This window comes from Crocodylus siamensis, chromosome 4 (assembly GCF_052110815.1).
Source record: "Crocodylus siamensis isolate JL-2025a chromosome 4, ASM5211081v1, whole genome shotgun sequence".
Taxonomy (NCBI): domain Eukaryota; kingdom Metazoa; phylum Chordata; order Crocodylia; family Crocodylidae; genus Crocodylus; species Crocodylus siamensis.
The window spans coordinates 77,733,082-77,751,750 of record NC_143398.1 but is presented as its reverse complement, the minus strand read 5'-3'; the positions used below and the strand labels follow the sequence as shown (position 1 = coordinate 77,751,750).

The window sequence follows — 18,669 nt, the reverse complement described above, 5'->3', positions numbered from 1 at the left end:
CTATACATACACTGCTGCACACTGCCATAGGATAATATTTGTGTTTACAAGTGGTATGGCAGAATTAATTTGTTTCCTGCAGCCAAATAGGGCCACATGTATAGATGCTGAGACTTTACTGCACAGCTAATTAGACAGCTCCACAGTAAACATCTCATGTAGATATGCCCACCTGAAGCAGCTTTGTGACAATAACTGCTGAGGAGCCCACTTAATGGTTGAAAGAAAAGTTTCCTGGTCTTGATGCTCAAAAGCCCTCAGACGGAACAAAATATATGAAGTAGGCTAAAGAAATTAGAGGGGAGAAATGTGCATCTGAGAAAATGACCAGAGGGTTATTTTAAAAATATTTACAGACACTGCTAGAGCAATCTTTATTGCCTGTGGTCCTCTTCTCTAGTTTCTAAATCTGGTTTGGTCCTGATTTGGTCAAATATAGGAAATCTGCCAATGGAGTATAGAATCCAGGTCTCCAGATTTCCAGTCATGTGATGTAGAAAAAAAATTCTCTTGGGTTTAAAGGAATTCAAGGGGGAATTGAGAAACTTGGATTCAATATTCAGCTTTGCCATTTGCCACTGACCAGACTCCAGGCAAATGACTTAATATCTCTGTTCCTCACTCCTTATTTCACTTCCCTCTTCAGGGCACTGCCAAATTAAATTCATTAAAGTTTGTGAGGCAGACAAATATAATGATTGAAGCCAGACAAGTACACAGGCAGACCTCCCCAGAGATTAAAAAAAAAAAGAATACAAGGGAGCGTTGTGGGAAAGTTTAGGGTTGGGGTCATACTAGAGTTTAATTTTAACATGAATTTAATATGGCTATTGCAATATCTCAAACACAATTCAAGAATCCAGAGACACTTAAACAAAATAGATTGGGGGAAAAAAAACCTATCAATGGGTTTCAAACTGTGCTCTGTGGAGCTTTCTAATGGTATGGAGAGCTGTTTCCGTTTCTTCACAATAGCGAAACATTTCATGGTCTTCAAGCAGTGACACTTCCTGTCTAATTCAGGACAAACTTGCAGTAGCCAGAGGTTTTCTCAACTGACACACACACAAAGCATCTTGTAATCAGCATTACTGCTTAGGCCACTGCTTAGAGAGGTGTCTCTCCCCTCCCACCCCCACACACACATAGTCAAATCAGCCAAACTGAACTTACTGAAAATCATACAAATAAAAGGTATAGCAAATGCACAGAAGGAAAGAGTCCAACTACAGGTCAGAGTGGGAATTTTCTCACCAAATGGGGCTTGCCAGGAAAATGATTACCAATTGCAAAAAAAACTTCTAAAACAAGCAGGCTTTAAATTGGTACCCAGACAGCTCCCCTGGAGAACTGCTTAGGATCCTGGGCTCTAAAGTCTGTGGTTCTGGTGCAACCCAACCATGTGGGCCATCTTTGGGCAAGAATCTTAAGGCTTCTAAGGACTCCCCAGGTGCTGAGAGCCAAGCGCCCTGCCTTGGAAAAAAGGGTTCTCAAGGCTTCTGGGCTGCGCCATCCACCAGAGGGGAAGTCAGGAAGGAAAAGAGGGAGGGAAGGTACCCAAGCTGAATCCAATTCTCCCTGTAAAGCCAAAAAGCCTTCTGAAGTTGCAGCTGGCTGTTCTGATTTTTCTAGAATGAAACACATTGAAAACATCCCTTTAAAAAAATTCTGTGGGGAATTTTTAGATATTCTGATTTGGAACAAAAACTTCTGTGAAATATGAGCATCTCCCCCTCTTCTCTCTTCCAATGAATAAGTATTTGGAAGCATTCAAACAGAAGAAACTGAGAACCCTCTCCTTCCAAAAATAGCATCCCAGAAATGAAGACCAAGGTTCAAGTTCTTCATCTAAATCAGAGCAGGCATTTGAGTCTTCTGTTTCCCAGGGGAATGATCTGACCACCAAACAATCGGCTGTTTCCTATTTCTGTTCCTTACTTATTGGCCATATCTAAGGACATTTTCCCAAATGAGTTTTATCAAAACTGATATGCTGTCATAAAGACTGGTTTCAACCAGACATTCCCAAACTTTTTCTTATTGCATATTCCCTTCCAGACTTAACAGCCACCCGCCTACCCTTACCAGCATATGTTTTACATTTTAATCCCTTAAGGGCACATCCAGATGAGGGCAGATATCTGCAGCGTCACATATTGCACATTCACTGTGCTGCAAGGGAGCAGTGCCGGGGGGCAGAAGGGGAGGGGGGAGTTGACCCCTGGATAGCTAAAGGTCAAAAAAGCCTGCACCAAAAAATAAAGCAGTGGCACACATAGGGGGCAATGCACACTGTCCAAAACCAGAGCCTGATTGGCCAGAGCCACACTCTGGCTGCCAGTCAGGCTCCAAGTGGCAGGACCCCAGGTAAGGCTGCTGGGGCCAGCCCAGTGCTGGCCCCAGCCTTCCCTCCCCTACCCAGGGTAACTTGCTGTGCGTCAGAGAGCACACGACACAGGCATTCCCCAGGGACAATTAGCAGCAGCACAGCTGTCCCCAGGGAACCAAACGTCCATCCTTGTGTGGACGCAGCCTCACATGACAATTATTATAATCTGTCATTACACAATTTCTCCCACATAACCCCTAGAGATGTCTTGTGTATCCTCACCGGTATGTATACTATGGTTTTGGAATCCCGGATTTAAACTAAATCAGCATTATTTTCAGCAAAACAGTTTCCATGATAGAACCTTGAAATTAAATGAGGTGCAACAGGAAACAGTCCAAGTCTCTTTCTACTGGTATTGACTGTATATAAAAGTGAGATAAAATGTATTTAGAACATAGCATGTTAGAAGCAATTTACACAGCATGATGAGAAGATGGTTTAAAATATGGTTTTTAATCACTCACTCAGCTTTGCAGAATAAGGTTGTGATTTTCAAACATGCCTAAAGAAGTTTTGAACCAAATTCCTTCAGGCAGTTTTGAAAAATTCCATGCTATATCTTGCAATCCTACTTGCTATCGAGTTGGACTGAACACTTCCTTTTTCACAAATTAATTTATTCTTTATTTCTGGTTATCAATAGGTGTACCACATAACAACATACTATTGGCTATTGCTTCTCAGAACTGTTCTTATATGTTCAGGTTTCTACACATCAGTATGTTTTAGTTTAATTCTTTTTTTCTTAAGAATGTTTAGTTTCATAAGGAAAGGACACAGTGTCATAAGCAAACACTTCAGACTAGTTTAATAAGGAACTGCTGGAAGCCACCTTTGTCTGCCCTGCCTATTTAAATTAAGTGCTCTCCAAGTCTTACTTGGAGCAAAACAAAACTTGGAATTTACTTTCATTCTGAAAAAGAACAAAGTTAAAAACAACTTTTGGCAAAACAAAATTAAAGCAAAAAATTAAAAAGTCAAACTAATTCTTTTTCATATTAATATAAACATAAATATTCTTTAAAAATATACAAACCAAAGTGCAAAAGGTTTGACCTTATCAAAATGGAACCTTTTGACAATTACCCATCAAAACCTGACAAAACTGATGCATTCCCAATCGCATTAAATAAAAATTTTTCTGACAGAAGAATTCCCCTGAAAAGTAAACCAGGCCTTTTCTTATTCAGTTGTACTGTGTCCAGCACAAACTGGATCCTACTTTTAGTTATGGAATCTAACAGACTGAAATGCATATATTAGAGAATAAGAACTTTATTTTTGCTAGGTTTGTGGGCCATTATTTAATTCTAAGAAATCTTCTGAGAAGGTAGTAACAAATTTGTACTGAAGGCTAGGTAAGGCAGAAATGGAAAGAGATGAGCCAGAGGCCAACATTCAGGTACATTCATTTTTGTCAAGCCTCCTCTAATATTAAGTCCTCTGTCATCCCCTAAAAAAGCATGCAGATTGTATCTGTTGACGCGCTCGTACATCCAAACACACTAAACTGAATTTTGAATACAAGGAATAATGAAACGAGTTAGTGCTTTGGTAAAACATAACAAAAACAAAGAAAAAACCCTCAGCTAAATAGGAACTAGATGAGGGTGGTTATAGGAGATGGAAGTGAAGTAAACAATGGATGAAATGCATCTCCAGCCAAGCACTACCATTAATTAAATCATTATTGAACTTAGTTACACTTTCCGTATTAGGCATCTGCACTTATGTTACAAAGGCTTGGCACTTGCTAAACAATTATACATACTCAAAAATCACCACAATGACTGGTATTTTATAAAAATTATTTAAGGAGGTTCAGAGAAGGGGACAGAGTCACTTACCTTGTATAAAGCAGGAATGATGTGGTGCATTTTAAGTTTATGAAACACAAATACATCATAAACTGCTGAAACTGCTAAAACAGTCACTCCTTGCTCCTTCCACAACATGCTGCACCCAGCACATAGTCCTGTTCCCAAGATCCATCCCCAAGTGCTGGTTGAATAGCTTCTCGTAGAGCAATGTTTAACATAACATATCAATGAGAGCAGAAAAAAGAGACAGGCTCCAACATCAGCTCTCCCCACAATCCCTGCTACTGCTTCTGTGTGGATGGGATGAGAAGCAAACAGCAGGCCTGCAACTAACGTCCAGTACCCATCGCCAAACAATATTCTGGAAAAGTTTGTAAAAAAGCCTGTGACTGCAGCATGTAACAGGACATTTACAAGATGGTAGCCCCATGGGTCCATGCCTCCAAAAGCATGATTAATCCGAAAGGAAAGTGTGCAGAGAGGCCTATATGACTTGTGGCTTCCACTGTGAGTAAGAAGAGTTCCCCAAAAATCATTGTAGAATATGTGAGTCCAGGGTGTTTCTGGCAGAAGATCCTGATTTGTCTTGATAGCTCGGCTATTAAAGAGACAAAAAAGAGGGGAAAGAAATTAATCAAAGCAATCAATCATTACATTACTATAGCACTAGCAGTGTATAGAGGTCTTTATTTTGTCATTGTTTATGCTATTAAAGAAACAACAGCACTACTCTGTGCTACTTTGCATTTTGAATTTCTGCTAGAATACCATAGATGTTAGAAGTGTCTGCATCTATTGACTTTTTGCTAAAGTACATTTCCATATAAATTGGCTTTTAAAACATTAGAAACAGATGTTATGCTGGATCCATTAAATTAAAACACCCTTCCATGACATTCATCTGAGTCTAACCCAGGAGCAATTGCTTAAAATTTGATGGGTTACAATAAAAACTTAAAAGAAATATGTAAAACTGACAAACTGGTAAATACTATTGTTGACCAAACTGATCCTCTAGCAATTCATACGCAAAATCTCAACTAGCCCCTTATTCTGAAATTTTAATGCAGATGTTCTATGAATCTCATTAACACGGATGAACAATATATAAATAAAGTCATACAATGTATGCAAAGTGTGTCACTAAATGAGGTAGTTCATGGACAGCCCTATGCTTATTTTGTCAGACTTGCATTCTTCATTAATGCCACAGTAGGGGCTTAAGGCAAAGTATTTTAAAGATAAAGTTCCAACTTTAGGTTGATTTTCTTACATTTGTGGCTGGTTAAATAGCAATTTTAAGGTGCGTTAGTTTACAGTTTCACGTTATATCTACTTTATTGTAGAAGTAAACTGCTACAAAGCCTTAATTTAATCTCTTTGTGGTCTGCATGCCTGATCTCAATGCAATAGAAACCTATGCACCATAAAGTTTGTGAAATTACTTATTACAAATCCAAAAATCCTCACTTACAATTACAAACACATTATGGGGAAAAATTTTAGATGGGTAAAACACAAGAAGATGGCCACAGTTCAACTAAGTTTGCCTGCGTATCTGCAGTAATGTTTTAACAACTCTGTTTAACAACAGCAGTTTTCAAGAAGACTTATTCTAACTATGCAACATAGAATATTATTAGCATTTTGAAATACTTGTATTGTGAAGGCACCTATGCTACCTCATGACATGCCAGAATATACCACAGTGAAGTAAAGTACAACTGCTCCATTCATGCTACACCCTGACATGCATGCACTAGAGCTGTGTGAACAGGTGCCAACACACACCTTGAAGATAATGAGTTTCTTGACATATGCACAGAATCACTTGAAATAGAGACTAGAATATATCCATTCAATGATGTAGTACATGTTAAGCACTTATTACTTTAACATAGCACTACCTGAAACTGAACTTAACAGCTAACCAGGTTTAGGACCAAGTATGCTAGGCATCTTAAAAATAAATTATATGTAAAGACCACAGCTGATGCAATTCATTTGCCAAGTGACTTATTTTAACCTTCAGATACCACCGAATTTGCACTGAAGAGAACACCCAGGATTGCCACCTCACGGATCTTAAAAAGGCTTTCACCCAACAAGGACACTCCTCCAGAGAGAGAGATTGCACGTTTGAAAGAGCCACCTGGATACCATGTGAAGAACTGCTACAGTACAGAAGAAACCCCCCGCCACAAATTGCACACCACTGGTTAATACATACCACTCCTCCCTCGAACCCATACAGAAAATCCTCAAACAATTGCAACCCATACTAGAAAGAGACCCTATTCTTAAAAAGATCTTCCCAGAGCCACCCATCTTAGCCTTTAAACACATACCGAACCTCGCTAACCTCATCACCAGAAGCAAACTTCCTCAGGCCCAGAACTCACTGAACGAATACAGACCATGCCATGACAAGAAATGCAAAACCTGTCAACCCATCTCCACCACCCCCACAATTACTACACAATTACTACACCCCACAACAGAGCCATCAGCATTCCCAGATCTTACAGCTGCACCTCCAGAAATGTAATACATCTCATCCAATGCACCAAATGCCCTGATGAAAAATATGTAGGAGAGACCAAACAACAACTATGCACCAGAATGAATGCACACCGGAAATCTATCAAAGACAAGAATACCCAATTACCTGTGGGGGCACATTTCTCACAAGAAAATCACTCTCTCTCCAATCTCTCTGATCCTCAAAGGAAACTTACAAAACACTTCCCAGCGACAAGCCTGTGAACTACACTTCATCAACCTCCTGGATACTAAAAATCATGGACTGAATATAGACCTTGGATTTATGACACATTATAACCTGCCTGACATCTGACTCCCCAGGTACCTCTCCCCTATTCATCCCCCTTCTCTCTTCCCTTCCCTCCCCCACCCCAGCCTGTCTCTCACCCATTGACTCCTCAATCTACATCTTCACTGACTGCCTATCTTGCATGCATACCAGCCCAGCCTCTGGCTTCTTTACTTTTCATTCCAACCAGGAAGAGCACACACCAACTGCTGAAACTTCCTTAGCCTGACGAAGGGTTTTTGAACCCGAAAACTTGCTTTATAATTTTTTTCCAACTATTTAAGCTGGTCTAATAAAAGATTTCAGATTCACCCAAAGAACATTGTCTCATTTTAACCATGAGGTTCATAAGAAAGTACCAACATTACAAAACATCATTCCAAAACTAAAACATGAACCGGTGAAGGGAAAAACCATTTCACACTTCTTTGAGATAATCTGCTGATAGTACAATATAATGGCACACTTTGGAGACACCAAAGCAAAGGCGCAGGCAGAAGGCACTGTGTCTCACAATGAGATGGGATACTACTTCTACTAAAAATCAAGACAACCATATTTGCAAGATAAAAGAGCTACCCTGAAAAGCTTTCACTCTGAAGAAGACTTGAGGGTTATGGTAGAGAATGAGCTAAACATGAGACTCCAAAAGTCTAAAAAGCCAATACAATGCTCCACAGAAATTATATACTACTTGACATATGTCCATACTTACCCAAATCCAAGATGACTTCAAATTTAAAGCATCCTCCCCCACAATAACTGGACTGTATACATAGAAAATTATACATTTACACTGTATAATTTTCCATATATTTTGTTATAACAGATTTATAACTTTCCATGTATAGAATTGAATTATTGGAAGGTCATCTTGAATGTGTACCTCTGTGGCAAGGAAGGCAATGGTAGGGAGGCTGGTGGCCAGACCCTTTGCCCCCCCACTGTGCCTGCATCCCCCTCCCAAAGGCACCTGCCCCTCTACTACTAGTCTCCCTGCCACTGGCTCTCCCAGTGCCCACCCCATTGCTTATCTTATGCATCAGCTCTGGCCCCGGCCCCGGCCCCTGTCCTGACCCCAGCCCCTGATGCCTGACCAAGCCAGGGTGGCTTGTGCAGAGAGGGAAGGAGGCACATGGCAGGGGAAGCACAGGGGGGACCGCGTAGTAGGGGTCTTCTCTGTGCCCCTGCCTCCCTGCTGCTGCTTTCCTAGCACCTCATGCATCATGGCATCTCCTCCACCTCCAAAACTACAAAACCTCTCCTGGCCCAGTCAGGTGGTGACAGCAGCAATGGTTCCAATCCCAATCAGAGCCCAAGTTACACCAATTTCCTGCCCTGGGACCATACTCAAAATGAAGATGAGACTTCTCCCTCACCCCATGTTGAATAAGGAAAAAACACTCATTTTGGAGTCAAGTAAATACTGTATGATTGCTACTGGAATAGCAAGAGGGATAACTCGGAGTGCATTCAGAGAAAAGCCACTTGACTGGTTAAGAAATATGCCTTACTATGCAGACAGATCAAAAATCAACAACTAACTGGGGAAGGGGAACAGTTTGAAATTCAGATCTAGAAGTAAACTGTGCAACTTGAGTCAATTTCTGCACTAGAAAGCATGCAATTGAGGCACTTCAGCTGGAAGAAAAAGCAAGCTGTAATGGTTTTGGACAGCCTACGCCTGACATGTCCCTATGCTTGGTGCATACGGAGGTTACAAAGAGGTAAATTTAAATCCTTTAAAGACCCTATGATGCCACCTAGAACACTTTAAAATTTTAGTTTTGAGTTCTGCTTATGCAGAATATCATGTTTGTCCTTGTTTGTTTTTACAATCCCACATGCATTCTTTCAATTTACTACTTCTAAAGGGAAAACACATCAACAAAACACAACCTTTGCTTTCATAGTGTTTATCTGGTCCAGTAACGTATTACTTTCTCGAAATCTGAATCCTCTGAAGTTGCAACATCAACTCTGAAACTAATCAACAGAAGACTAGGAATTCGTGCAGGAATGGAGCAGGTGTCAGGCTAAATGTTAGCCTCTCTCAGATATAACATAAGGCGCAAGGAGTTCACTGGTATAACAGACTGAATATGGAGAAGGGAGCAGTGGTACAGAGCAATCACAGCCTACTAAACCATGAGCATGCTTAAGAGTGGCTGAAATGTGCAGGGATTTAATGCTGATGACCATTTGATGATAAAGGTGTTCTCAGGAGGCAGAATTCCCATGCGAATAAAGCAGCAATGTTCCTATTATTGCTCTCCCCCACAAAGAATGTGGTACTATATATGAAAAATATGGCACTTCTTTTCCGAGTTGGTATGTTGTGGTTTTGTTTTTTCCTTTTGCAAATATAGTGATTTTTCAGTATGTAACCAGCAGTTTTCAATATCAGAATATTTCAGGACTGGGCTCATTATGACTGGGGATGGATAATATCCCACAGCACACAATACTTCCCCCAAAAAGAACAACCAAGTTTACTAAGGAACAAAAGAGAATTTAAATTTGTGCTCCCATTTTTCACCTGAACAGCTGTAATTTGGACCATTTCTCTGCCACCTACCTTAAGTGGCTTCCTTCCCTCCAGGAAAATACTAGAAATGCCAGACCCTTCCTTCCTTTTTCCTGCCTCCCCTCCCCCCACCGACCTACCCATTACATTTTTTAAAACAAGCAACACCTATTGTACACTCTAAGGGTGCATCTACATCACCATACTTCAGTATCTGCTTGTGGAAGTACTAAAGCATGGCACAGTACAGGCGGTTACTACTCCACCTGCACAGCACATGGGTAAATTTTGCTGCTACATCACCATAGGGGCATGCTATACCTGGGGAGTGCGCCAGTATGGTGATGTAACAGGTGATCATGTGTAGACACACGTGATCACTATGTTGGTAGATTTACCCTAAAAACATCAGCTGATGGGGCTCCCAGCGACAGGGGAGACCCTCCTACATGTGGAAATTAAAGTTCAGAAGCAACCAGCTATAAATGAGTACACATCTTCAAGGCCTAACATGATAGCTGGTGGGAGCTTTTTATGGTGCTTTACTCATGTGGCTGGTCTAAAGGTAATTGTGCAATTAACCAGGTAATTGCACAATACCTGTAACATGCAGAGGGAGCCTTATAGACTAACCGAACTGGAAATGTATGAGCTTTCATAAGCAATAATAGCTCACTTCCACGAGATGATGTTTGTTGCTTGGTATTTACATTCTTAGCAACAAATCCAAATCCAACAGAGCCCTTACTGTTTCTTGTTTAAAACTCCTTTCTATCAAAATTTCAATGAAAGCATCACAGATACAATATTGATTACACTGTTCTTGGGTGCAGAATCCAGCTGATGCCTCTGAAGTCTGTAAAAATAAGAAATAAGATAAGATTCTAGTATTTGTCAGCAAGCATCAAAAAAGAAATAGAACTTTGCTGGTTCAATGGCATTTACTTGAACACCCATTTATATCAGTCTGTTCCCCATAACAGGAGTACAGTTTCTCCTTCTCATTATTTTTTGATAAACTATTTAGAAGTAAAGAGGATTCTGTTAAAGCTCTAGGATATTGGGAAACCTCATTCAAGTGAAGTGTTGTGAATCAAAAGAGCAGTCTTTCATAGGCCACTGGTTAGCATTCAAGTACTACTCTGTTTTATATTACAAAACGTAATAAAACCCTTCCTTGGCCAACACTTTTGTCTTTCATTACACATAAGGATGCAGAAATACAGAGTTTCATATAAATATGAGAGATATCATTCAGGCACTGTAACGGCATATTGTAATATTTAGAGTTAAAAAAGCAAGGCGTAGGAAGTTTGACTTATGCTGTCTAAAGACAAACCATACTGAACAGAAATCCCTATCGTATGCAGGATTTAGGGCTCACAGAAACAGGTTCCCAGTATAACCTTTGAAGGGGAAAAATTGACAAAGAAAAAGTGGGAGATAGAGCTGAACTTCAAATTAAAAGTAAGTATAAAAATAAGTGTTTCGCAAAACAACAGTGACTTTCAACGCTATTTTGCCATTAGAGACGCATTTGGACATACCATCCCAGTAATGTGAAAAATCATCTCGTGTCAGACTAGCTCACTAAGGTGTCAAGACAACTCTTTAAATTAAGAATGTGTATATATACACATATAATATGGATTATTATTAAAATCTCTCTTATATAGTTATATATTCAGAGGCAGATGGACATAATTGATCACATGATCTGGCTTTAAACCCTTCTGGACGTTTCCCATATTTCTTTCAACAGCAAAATTCAAAACCAGTCAGTGGCTTAGACTTCAGAAAAGCATAGTAAACAGTAAAATGATCCAAGACCCAGCAAGAGTGGTGCCTGGGTAATCTGAATTGCACGCTTTACAATGGGGCAATGAGTGAGCAATAGGACACTCAGCAGATGCTATGGCTCATGGCTCTACCCAAAGCAATGATGAGGAAGGCATTTCTCTTACTCCCACACTAAAGATACAAGTAGTTACAAGGAAGTCAGGAACCACATCAGGTACCAAAATGAGTATGAAGTTCCCAAAAGGAGCAGGTCAGAGATAGGAAAGAAGGAAAAAAAGCCAGGCCTGAATAAAAACTAGTCTTTTATCTGAGTGAGGTATTAATACAGATGCCTCCCGTATTAAAGAATGGGCAAGAGAAAAGGAAGCATACAATTCAAGATATTTATTTTACCCACAATATATTTTCATTAAGCTCTATTTTAAGTCAAGAGAACACATATGAAGAATCAATTCTACTGCATAGCAGCACATGCCAAAAAGGGATTCCTAAAAGCTGTTACTTTTGAGTCTTTGGAGACTGATAAAACCTGCAGCAACTAAGGTCAAAACTGCTGGACTTAACTACCAAGACATTCACTATACCAATGCAAGCTCCCTTCTAATTTATGGCTGTGTGTATGTGGTTAGGATTTAGTATCCTATTTTATTCCTGTCAAGTAGAAAACCCAAAAAGGAGACTAATAAATATGGGCATTTTTAAAAATGTATATTAGGCTTAAAAGCAGTTAATTTTGCTGCACTCATTGATAAAAACATTTCAAAACCAGTTTCTCAACATGATGGAAAGCAGCATGGATGTTCTTTGTAATGCCTCTTACACTTGCTATCTATAGAGAATCTAGATTGTTGCAATATTAATTGCTGGCTCTGGGAAAGACTGCAATAAAGGAAACTACAAAATGCCATATTAGTCCTGTCTTTTCACTCACTCAGTTTACCTTTAGGTTACATCCTGCAGAATAGTCCAGTCTTGCTAATGGGCATAATAAGAGAGCGACTCCAAGGGCATTCAGCACTCTAACAAGGAACTGTAAACTGTTCTCTGTAAAAGGCAGCAGGTCACAGGGGAAAGTCATTTTTCAGAGCTCCAACACAATTGGCATTTTTACTTCCAGCCAGCCACAGATAGGGTCTGCAGACTCTGAGAACTTGCTTTCTTCAATTTTTAATATCTGACCATTTCATACATCCCAGGAGAGTGGGATGTCTTACTCAGTACCACAAATGGATCTATTTTGAAAAAAAAAGTCATTAGTTAGCCATCACCACAGGAAAAAATGAATGCTGGATGAAAAAAGTGATATATTTTTCTCATCTCTTTCCAGCAATAAACAAATATTCTTAGCTCATCTGATGTATTTGTACACTACTACAAGTACATGTCCAACTCAGGTAAGGTTATTTCATCACACTCAAAGAAGGTGAAAGATCCAACAGTTCACACTCACAAGAATCAGCAGATGTTTTTGAAATTAACAGCTATGTATGGCCTAAATTTGTGCAGTACTGCTAAACTGATCCAGGTGTTAGTACCAAGGTAAGAAAACAGATGCAATGCTTTTTAAAAGATTTAACACATTAAACCATGCATCCAGTTTCAACACTGCTAATGGTCCCCACATGTTAAAAATGAACATCACCATCTGAGAAGCATAGAACATACTTTCACCAATAGAAAAACTAAATGTATACACAAGAAGCTATTGTCCAACTTGATCTCATAAAACAGATACGGGTCTAGCACATACATTGTGCTGGCCAGTCTCCATTTCATAATCTTTGTTTCTCTCCACCTCTTCCTCCCCAAGGATCATTGGAAAAATCATAGTTTAGACTTTAGGCTACTGGTTTTAGTGGCAGGAGACTGACATTTTGCAAAAATAACTAGTACCTATAATGTCTGATCAACTTAATACACACCAACATGTTAAAATCTGATTCCTTCTATGTTTTAAGTAACAACAGACACTAAGAACATATTCATCATAATTTTACATTTCCGGCAGCAGTTATGTCTTACATCAGGGGTGGGCAAAATACGGCCCGCGGGCTGGATGCAGCCCCCCAGGTCTTTCTATCCGGGCCACAGGCTTCTAAAAAATTTAGAAAATCAATATTTATCTGCCCCGGATGCCTGTTATGTGGCCCTCAACAGCTTGCCAAAACTCAGTAAGCGACCCTACGCCCAAAATAATTATCCACCCCTGTCTTATATGGTTTGTATTTAAGTTTATTCATTCTTAATAATTGTAGAAGTGTGACAGGTTCTAGAAATATCTACATCCATGCTACTTCTTTAAAGGATATATAAAGGATATATAGATCCAATCACCTATATCAACTGCTAAGATGAGATTGCAGACTAGACCCTAGCCATTTCCTTTTTTCAAACTGACCGAAAGCAACCTCTCTTGTGGAACATGCTCTAAACTGCAGAGAGTAACCGGCAATATAAGCTGTTTTAATCTGATGAAAATAAAGTAACAATTAGCACTCTGGCAGATGCAACAGAACATGAATGGGTAGGAGCATAAATATTTAAGTATTTTTTTAAAAAGCATACCTAAAGAGAAATTATACCATATTTCCTCAAATTTAAGACAGTTCACATTGAGGAAAAGCTCCACATCATGGATTTAAGTACAAGGCAGGAATGCAAGTAGCTGACAATTCCAGCTCCAGCTCCAGCCCCAACCTGGGCACAGGGTCAGAGTCACAGCCACTGCACCCACCCTCCAGCCCTACCCTCCACAGCCTCTGCCCTCCACCCCCATTTACCCTGCATCAAGGCTGCAGCTCCAACTCTGGTCCCTGCTCCTGCTCAAGGCATGGAGCATATGGCTACTCCAGCCCTTGGTGAGCCAGGCAGGGTGGGCAGCTATGGTGCTGACAGCTCCTGCCCCAGGGCTGAGTTGGAGCCAGACCTGGGGGTGGGGAGCTGTCACCACTGCTAAGAGGAGGCTGAAGATACTTCCTGGTTCAAGTTAAATCAGAGTCCGCCAGCATCCCAACATGCTTTGCAGCCCTGGGCTGTGCTGTCCTGTCTGCTCCGTCCGTTGGGAGAGGGACGACAGGCAGGCAAGCAGGAGAGAGAGAGAGAAAGAGAGAGAGAGAGAGAGAGAGAGAGAGAGATGCAAGAGCAGTGTTGCAAAGGGCAGGCTGGGGATGCAACTTGCAGCAGGATGAGCTGTAAATCACAGGCTGCTGAATTTTGGCACATGAACAACCTCTGTTACTGAGAATACAATCAAGCAGTAGAGCTAAGTAGCTGCAAGAAGGAAGCTTAGAGAGAAGCCCGCTTGGCTGAAAGACAGTGCATCTTACAGAGAAGTGAGTCTGCTTGTCCTGTAGGGAGACGCACAGTGGAAAGGTATATCTACAGACTGGGTAATAGAAACCCCCTGCCTGGTGCTTCAGATCAGGGATCAGATGACCAAACAGGGGAAGAGGAGAGGTGGGAGGAGTGGATTCAGTGAATGTATACACTTAGCTCCAGGGCTAGAGAATCACCCTGGCTCCGATCTTGCTAAGGGAAGGAACACTAACTACTGAGAGATCCATAGAGATAAGGAAACTTGTGGGAGTCAGATGATAGGGCCACAGGAGGATCTATTCTGTGGTAAGTGTACCCAGATGGGTTAGTTGTTCTGATTAAGGGGTGTTGTTTGTTTTTACCCATGAAGCATGGGAACAGCTAATGGGGAGTTAGGGAGCCATTAAGAGGTACCCCAGGCAAAGCACCTTAGAGAGTTTTGGCTTACAGAGGGTCATAGCTTTGCAAAGGAACGGTTAAGGGCTGATAAGCCACTAGGGCAAAGGACAAAACTTACACATAAAACAGTATACATGATCAAAAAATGATTCGCATCTGTAACAACAAAAGTTCAGTGCACATAAGCTGGTTTCAAAATGACCAAAACCAGTTTAAGATGAGCGTGAATAGATGTAGTATCAGACTTAACTTGAATCAGGAGGGGATCTGGGACAGAAGTTCAGTAAACCAGCTTAACCTAAATCAGTTAACTCACAGCTCCCCAGCATCCCAGGATGCTTTGCACTTCCCTCACAAACCTCCCCTCGCAGGGTGGGCTAGCTAGCCTTGGCCCAAGTTGTCTGCTCCAGCTGAGCAAGAAAGCATGCTGACGTGCACCCCAATTTCCAGTCTGAGCCACCACAGGCATGTGGCTGCATTTCCAGAATCAAAAGTGAATGTCTATTCACTTGCTTATCAATTCAATCTACCCAGGGTAGACTGACCTGCAAAGATTCAATCAGTTCAGCCTCAGGCTTTTTGACTGTCTGTATTTAGCTGAAGTGTTTTTCAGTTAGCAGGCTTAGAGCCAGGGGGGACCCAATGGATCCAAATAGGGCCAGAGGGCCCAGTGTAGAGAAATTAGGAGAGCACATGGATGTGGCCTGGGAAATAACAATGCCTTACTCAAGGCAGAGACTAGGCCAGACCTAGGCAGGTTGATAATGAGCAGGACAAAGTAAACACCCAAGCCACTCTGAGGGCACCCTCCCAAAGTCATCTTTATCATCACAAAAGGGTGGCAAGCTAAGACAGGGCAGTCACTGAAGAAATCAGGGTGGGTGGGGAAGGATTAGTATGGCTGTCCCTAGAGGCAGGACCCTGTCACAGGGTATAATCATGATAGGTCGTGAACCATCATAGTTTCACTATTACAATACAGTGACTGAAGAAATAAACTTTGAGCAGATCTAGAGAGTAAGTCAGAGTTACTTGCAGCACGCCAGTTTGCCTGACTGCTTTCCTGAACTGGGGCACAAGTGAATCAAAATTATGCATGGCTGAGGTGACTAAATAAGATTCAGCCTCACCCATTTACAAGGGCTCATAAAAACATTAACAGAAACACAGAGCAACAAAAAGAAAGCAGAGAAAAGGTTGTTTCAGAACCTGTCCTCGCATGCTGAAAAAGATATCACTCTACCTCAGTATTAACCCTTGACATACCTCATATCCTTTTAGTTTATTCTTTAACTTGGGATGAAGCCATCTTCAAACCACACATGAAAGAAAAAGCTACAGAAAATGTGAAACTCTAATTAGGATTACTGAATGACACAAAATTGCATGAATAGTCAGGAAGAAGGTTTAAAAAATTAATGCTGAAGGGGAGTGGGAGAAGTAATTAATATCTTCTGACTCTGAACAATAGGATACTGTCAGTCTCCTCTCAGGCTGTAACAGATAAAAATAAAGGAAGAAGAACGGCTCTTGTCTTTGGGTCTGCTCCTATAGTTTCTCTACCACTTGGTGTGTATGTACTGTACATCTATGCAACACATTAATGAAAGGGATATTTAAATTTTAGAACCTGGAAAATGCTTTGTGCTGCTCTCAAAACCTTGGCTCATCACAGATCTTGTTGCCATGCTTTTCTACCTAATACCTAATTGTGAATTATGCTTTGCTGAGATTTCAAGATATTTACTGCTTACATTGTTCTTTTTAAGGATTTTGCAGGCCAGGCAATAGTAAGGAAATACCTGAGTATTTTCTCATATAAAATTTAACATTGGCTCCTGATAAATGGTCAGAATTCACAGTCAGAACCTCTGCTGCCCTTTCAAATCTATTTTAGTTGATAAAAGGGGGCCCAGCGGGCCTTATTAGATTTACTATTCTATGGAAGAACATGACACTACACTATTTCTCTTTCCCACTTTCCGTTGAAAAAACAACACATAAATAACTTTTACCATTTCAAAATACAGCAACAGTACAATTATCGCTAAAGAAAATGGAAGACGCTTAAGCTTCCAAAATGTAATATTCACAGCAGCAAAAGACAGATGCACATAAATCTAGATAAGAGAGTCAGAGTTTAAGAATGCCATGAAGATATTCCTTTTTATACAAGCATACTGCTGACTATTCGCACACAAGACATAGCCAAAATATCCAAAATTGAAACGTTTAATACATCTGAGAAATATATACACTTGGGACTATTTTTTTTAAATTGTGCTATTCATGTACCATAGGCTCATCCATTATTTTTCTTTTTACTATATTAGGGGGGCATATTTCAGTGCTGTCATTAGTTCTGAAACACTAATTTTAGATGCTTCTGTACAAAACTTTTTGTACTTAAATCAAACATTTTGCCGTGTCAATTTCAGAAAGCATAAATGAAAATTTTATGCAGCCTCTGCCTCTAAATGCCAGCTTCTGCCTCTCACTAAGACATAAATTTTAAAAGTAAAATCTAAAAATGTTACATGTGGACCTACTAATAGCACTCTGGCTTTTATTTCTAGTCAGTCAGGCATGCATGAGGGTATACAGGGATATATACACGCATAAAGAAGTAATGAGTTAGACGAAGCTTCTGAACCACAGCAAGGCCAAATATATATTATATATATATATATATATATATATATATATATATATATATATATATATATATATATTTTTTTTTTTTTTATCTTTTCTCAAATTAAGTTTCTTTCATCAAATCTTTTATAGAAGCATTCCAAAAATCTTGTCAACCAAGCCCTGGTCAATACACAAGATTTGCACTAGTTTAACGCAATGATTCAAATGCATTGATTTATCTCCCTACCCCCCATCCCCAACTAAGAAGTAACACTTTTTTTTTGTAGACATCACATATGATTTCTCGTTTTGTTCTCTCTCATGAAAATATCTACAAGGATATCAAAAGACATTTTAAGGGTTTAAAAGATTATTTTTAATTGTAGTGTTCTCAAAGGATGTTAATTTGTGTTGATTTCACCACTCAGCAGACTTCCCAAACCATATAATATAGAATTACAATCCCTCGTTCCCTCCCCAAGCCCTTCTTTTAGTATGTTCTAAGAATCCAAACCACCAGATAGCACCAGTCTTCAAAATCACCACTGCCTGAACATCCTAATCCAACTTCCTAAACTTGTCTCATTCAAAGCCAAAAGAAGACAGCAATAGGAGCTATTTCTAGGAAGATATAACAGTAGAAAAGGGAATCCTCCCTGCTGATTAAACCCTGATGTATATTCTGAGTCAGACCCAAATTTACACCACACACACAAACCAAAGATATGCTGTACTATAGTTCCAGTGGGATGATCTGTGGAAAAAGGGGAAACCTCAGGAAACAACTTTCAAGCAGGCAAAATGCAATGAACTTAGCATGATGAAATAAGCATTTTTAATGAAAACTTGACAGTTTATAGCTTAGGTTTAAATTGTTTTAACATAGTATTACACAGGAGTTAAGTTCTAGTGAAGCACTTAAAAATTCTTTTCTGAGGTTCTATAT

General features: G+C 40.0%; 1 protein-coding gene across 1 annotated transcript in view; it reads right to left on the bottom strand.

The window, feature by feature from the left end:
• TMTC2 (transmembrane O-mannosyltransferase targeting cadherins 2) overlaps positions 1–18,669 on the bottom strand; it is a 376,219-nt gene that overhangs the window by 227,361 nt on the left and 130,189 nt on the right. The window contains exon 2 of the mRNA XM_090042631.1: positions 4,240–4,810. Within this exon, the coding sequence (XP_089898757.1) occupies positions 4,240–4,810 (571 nt within the window). The remainder of the gene's footprint in view (positions 1–4,239; positions 4,811–18,669) is intronic.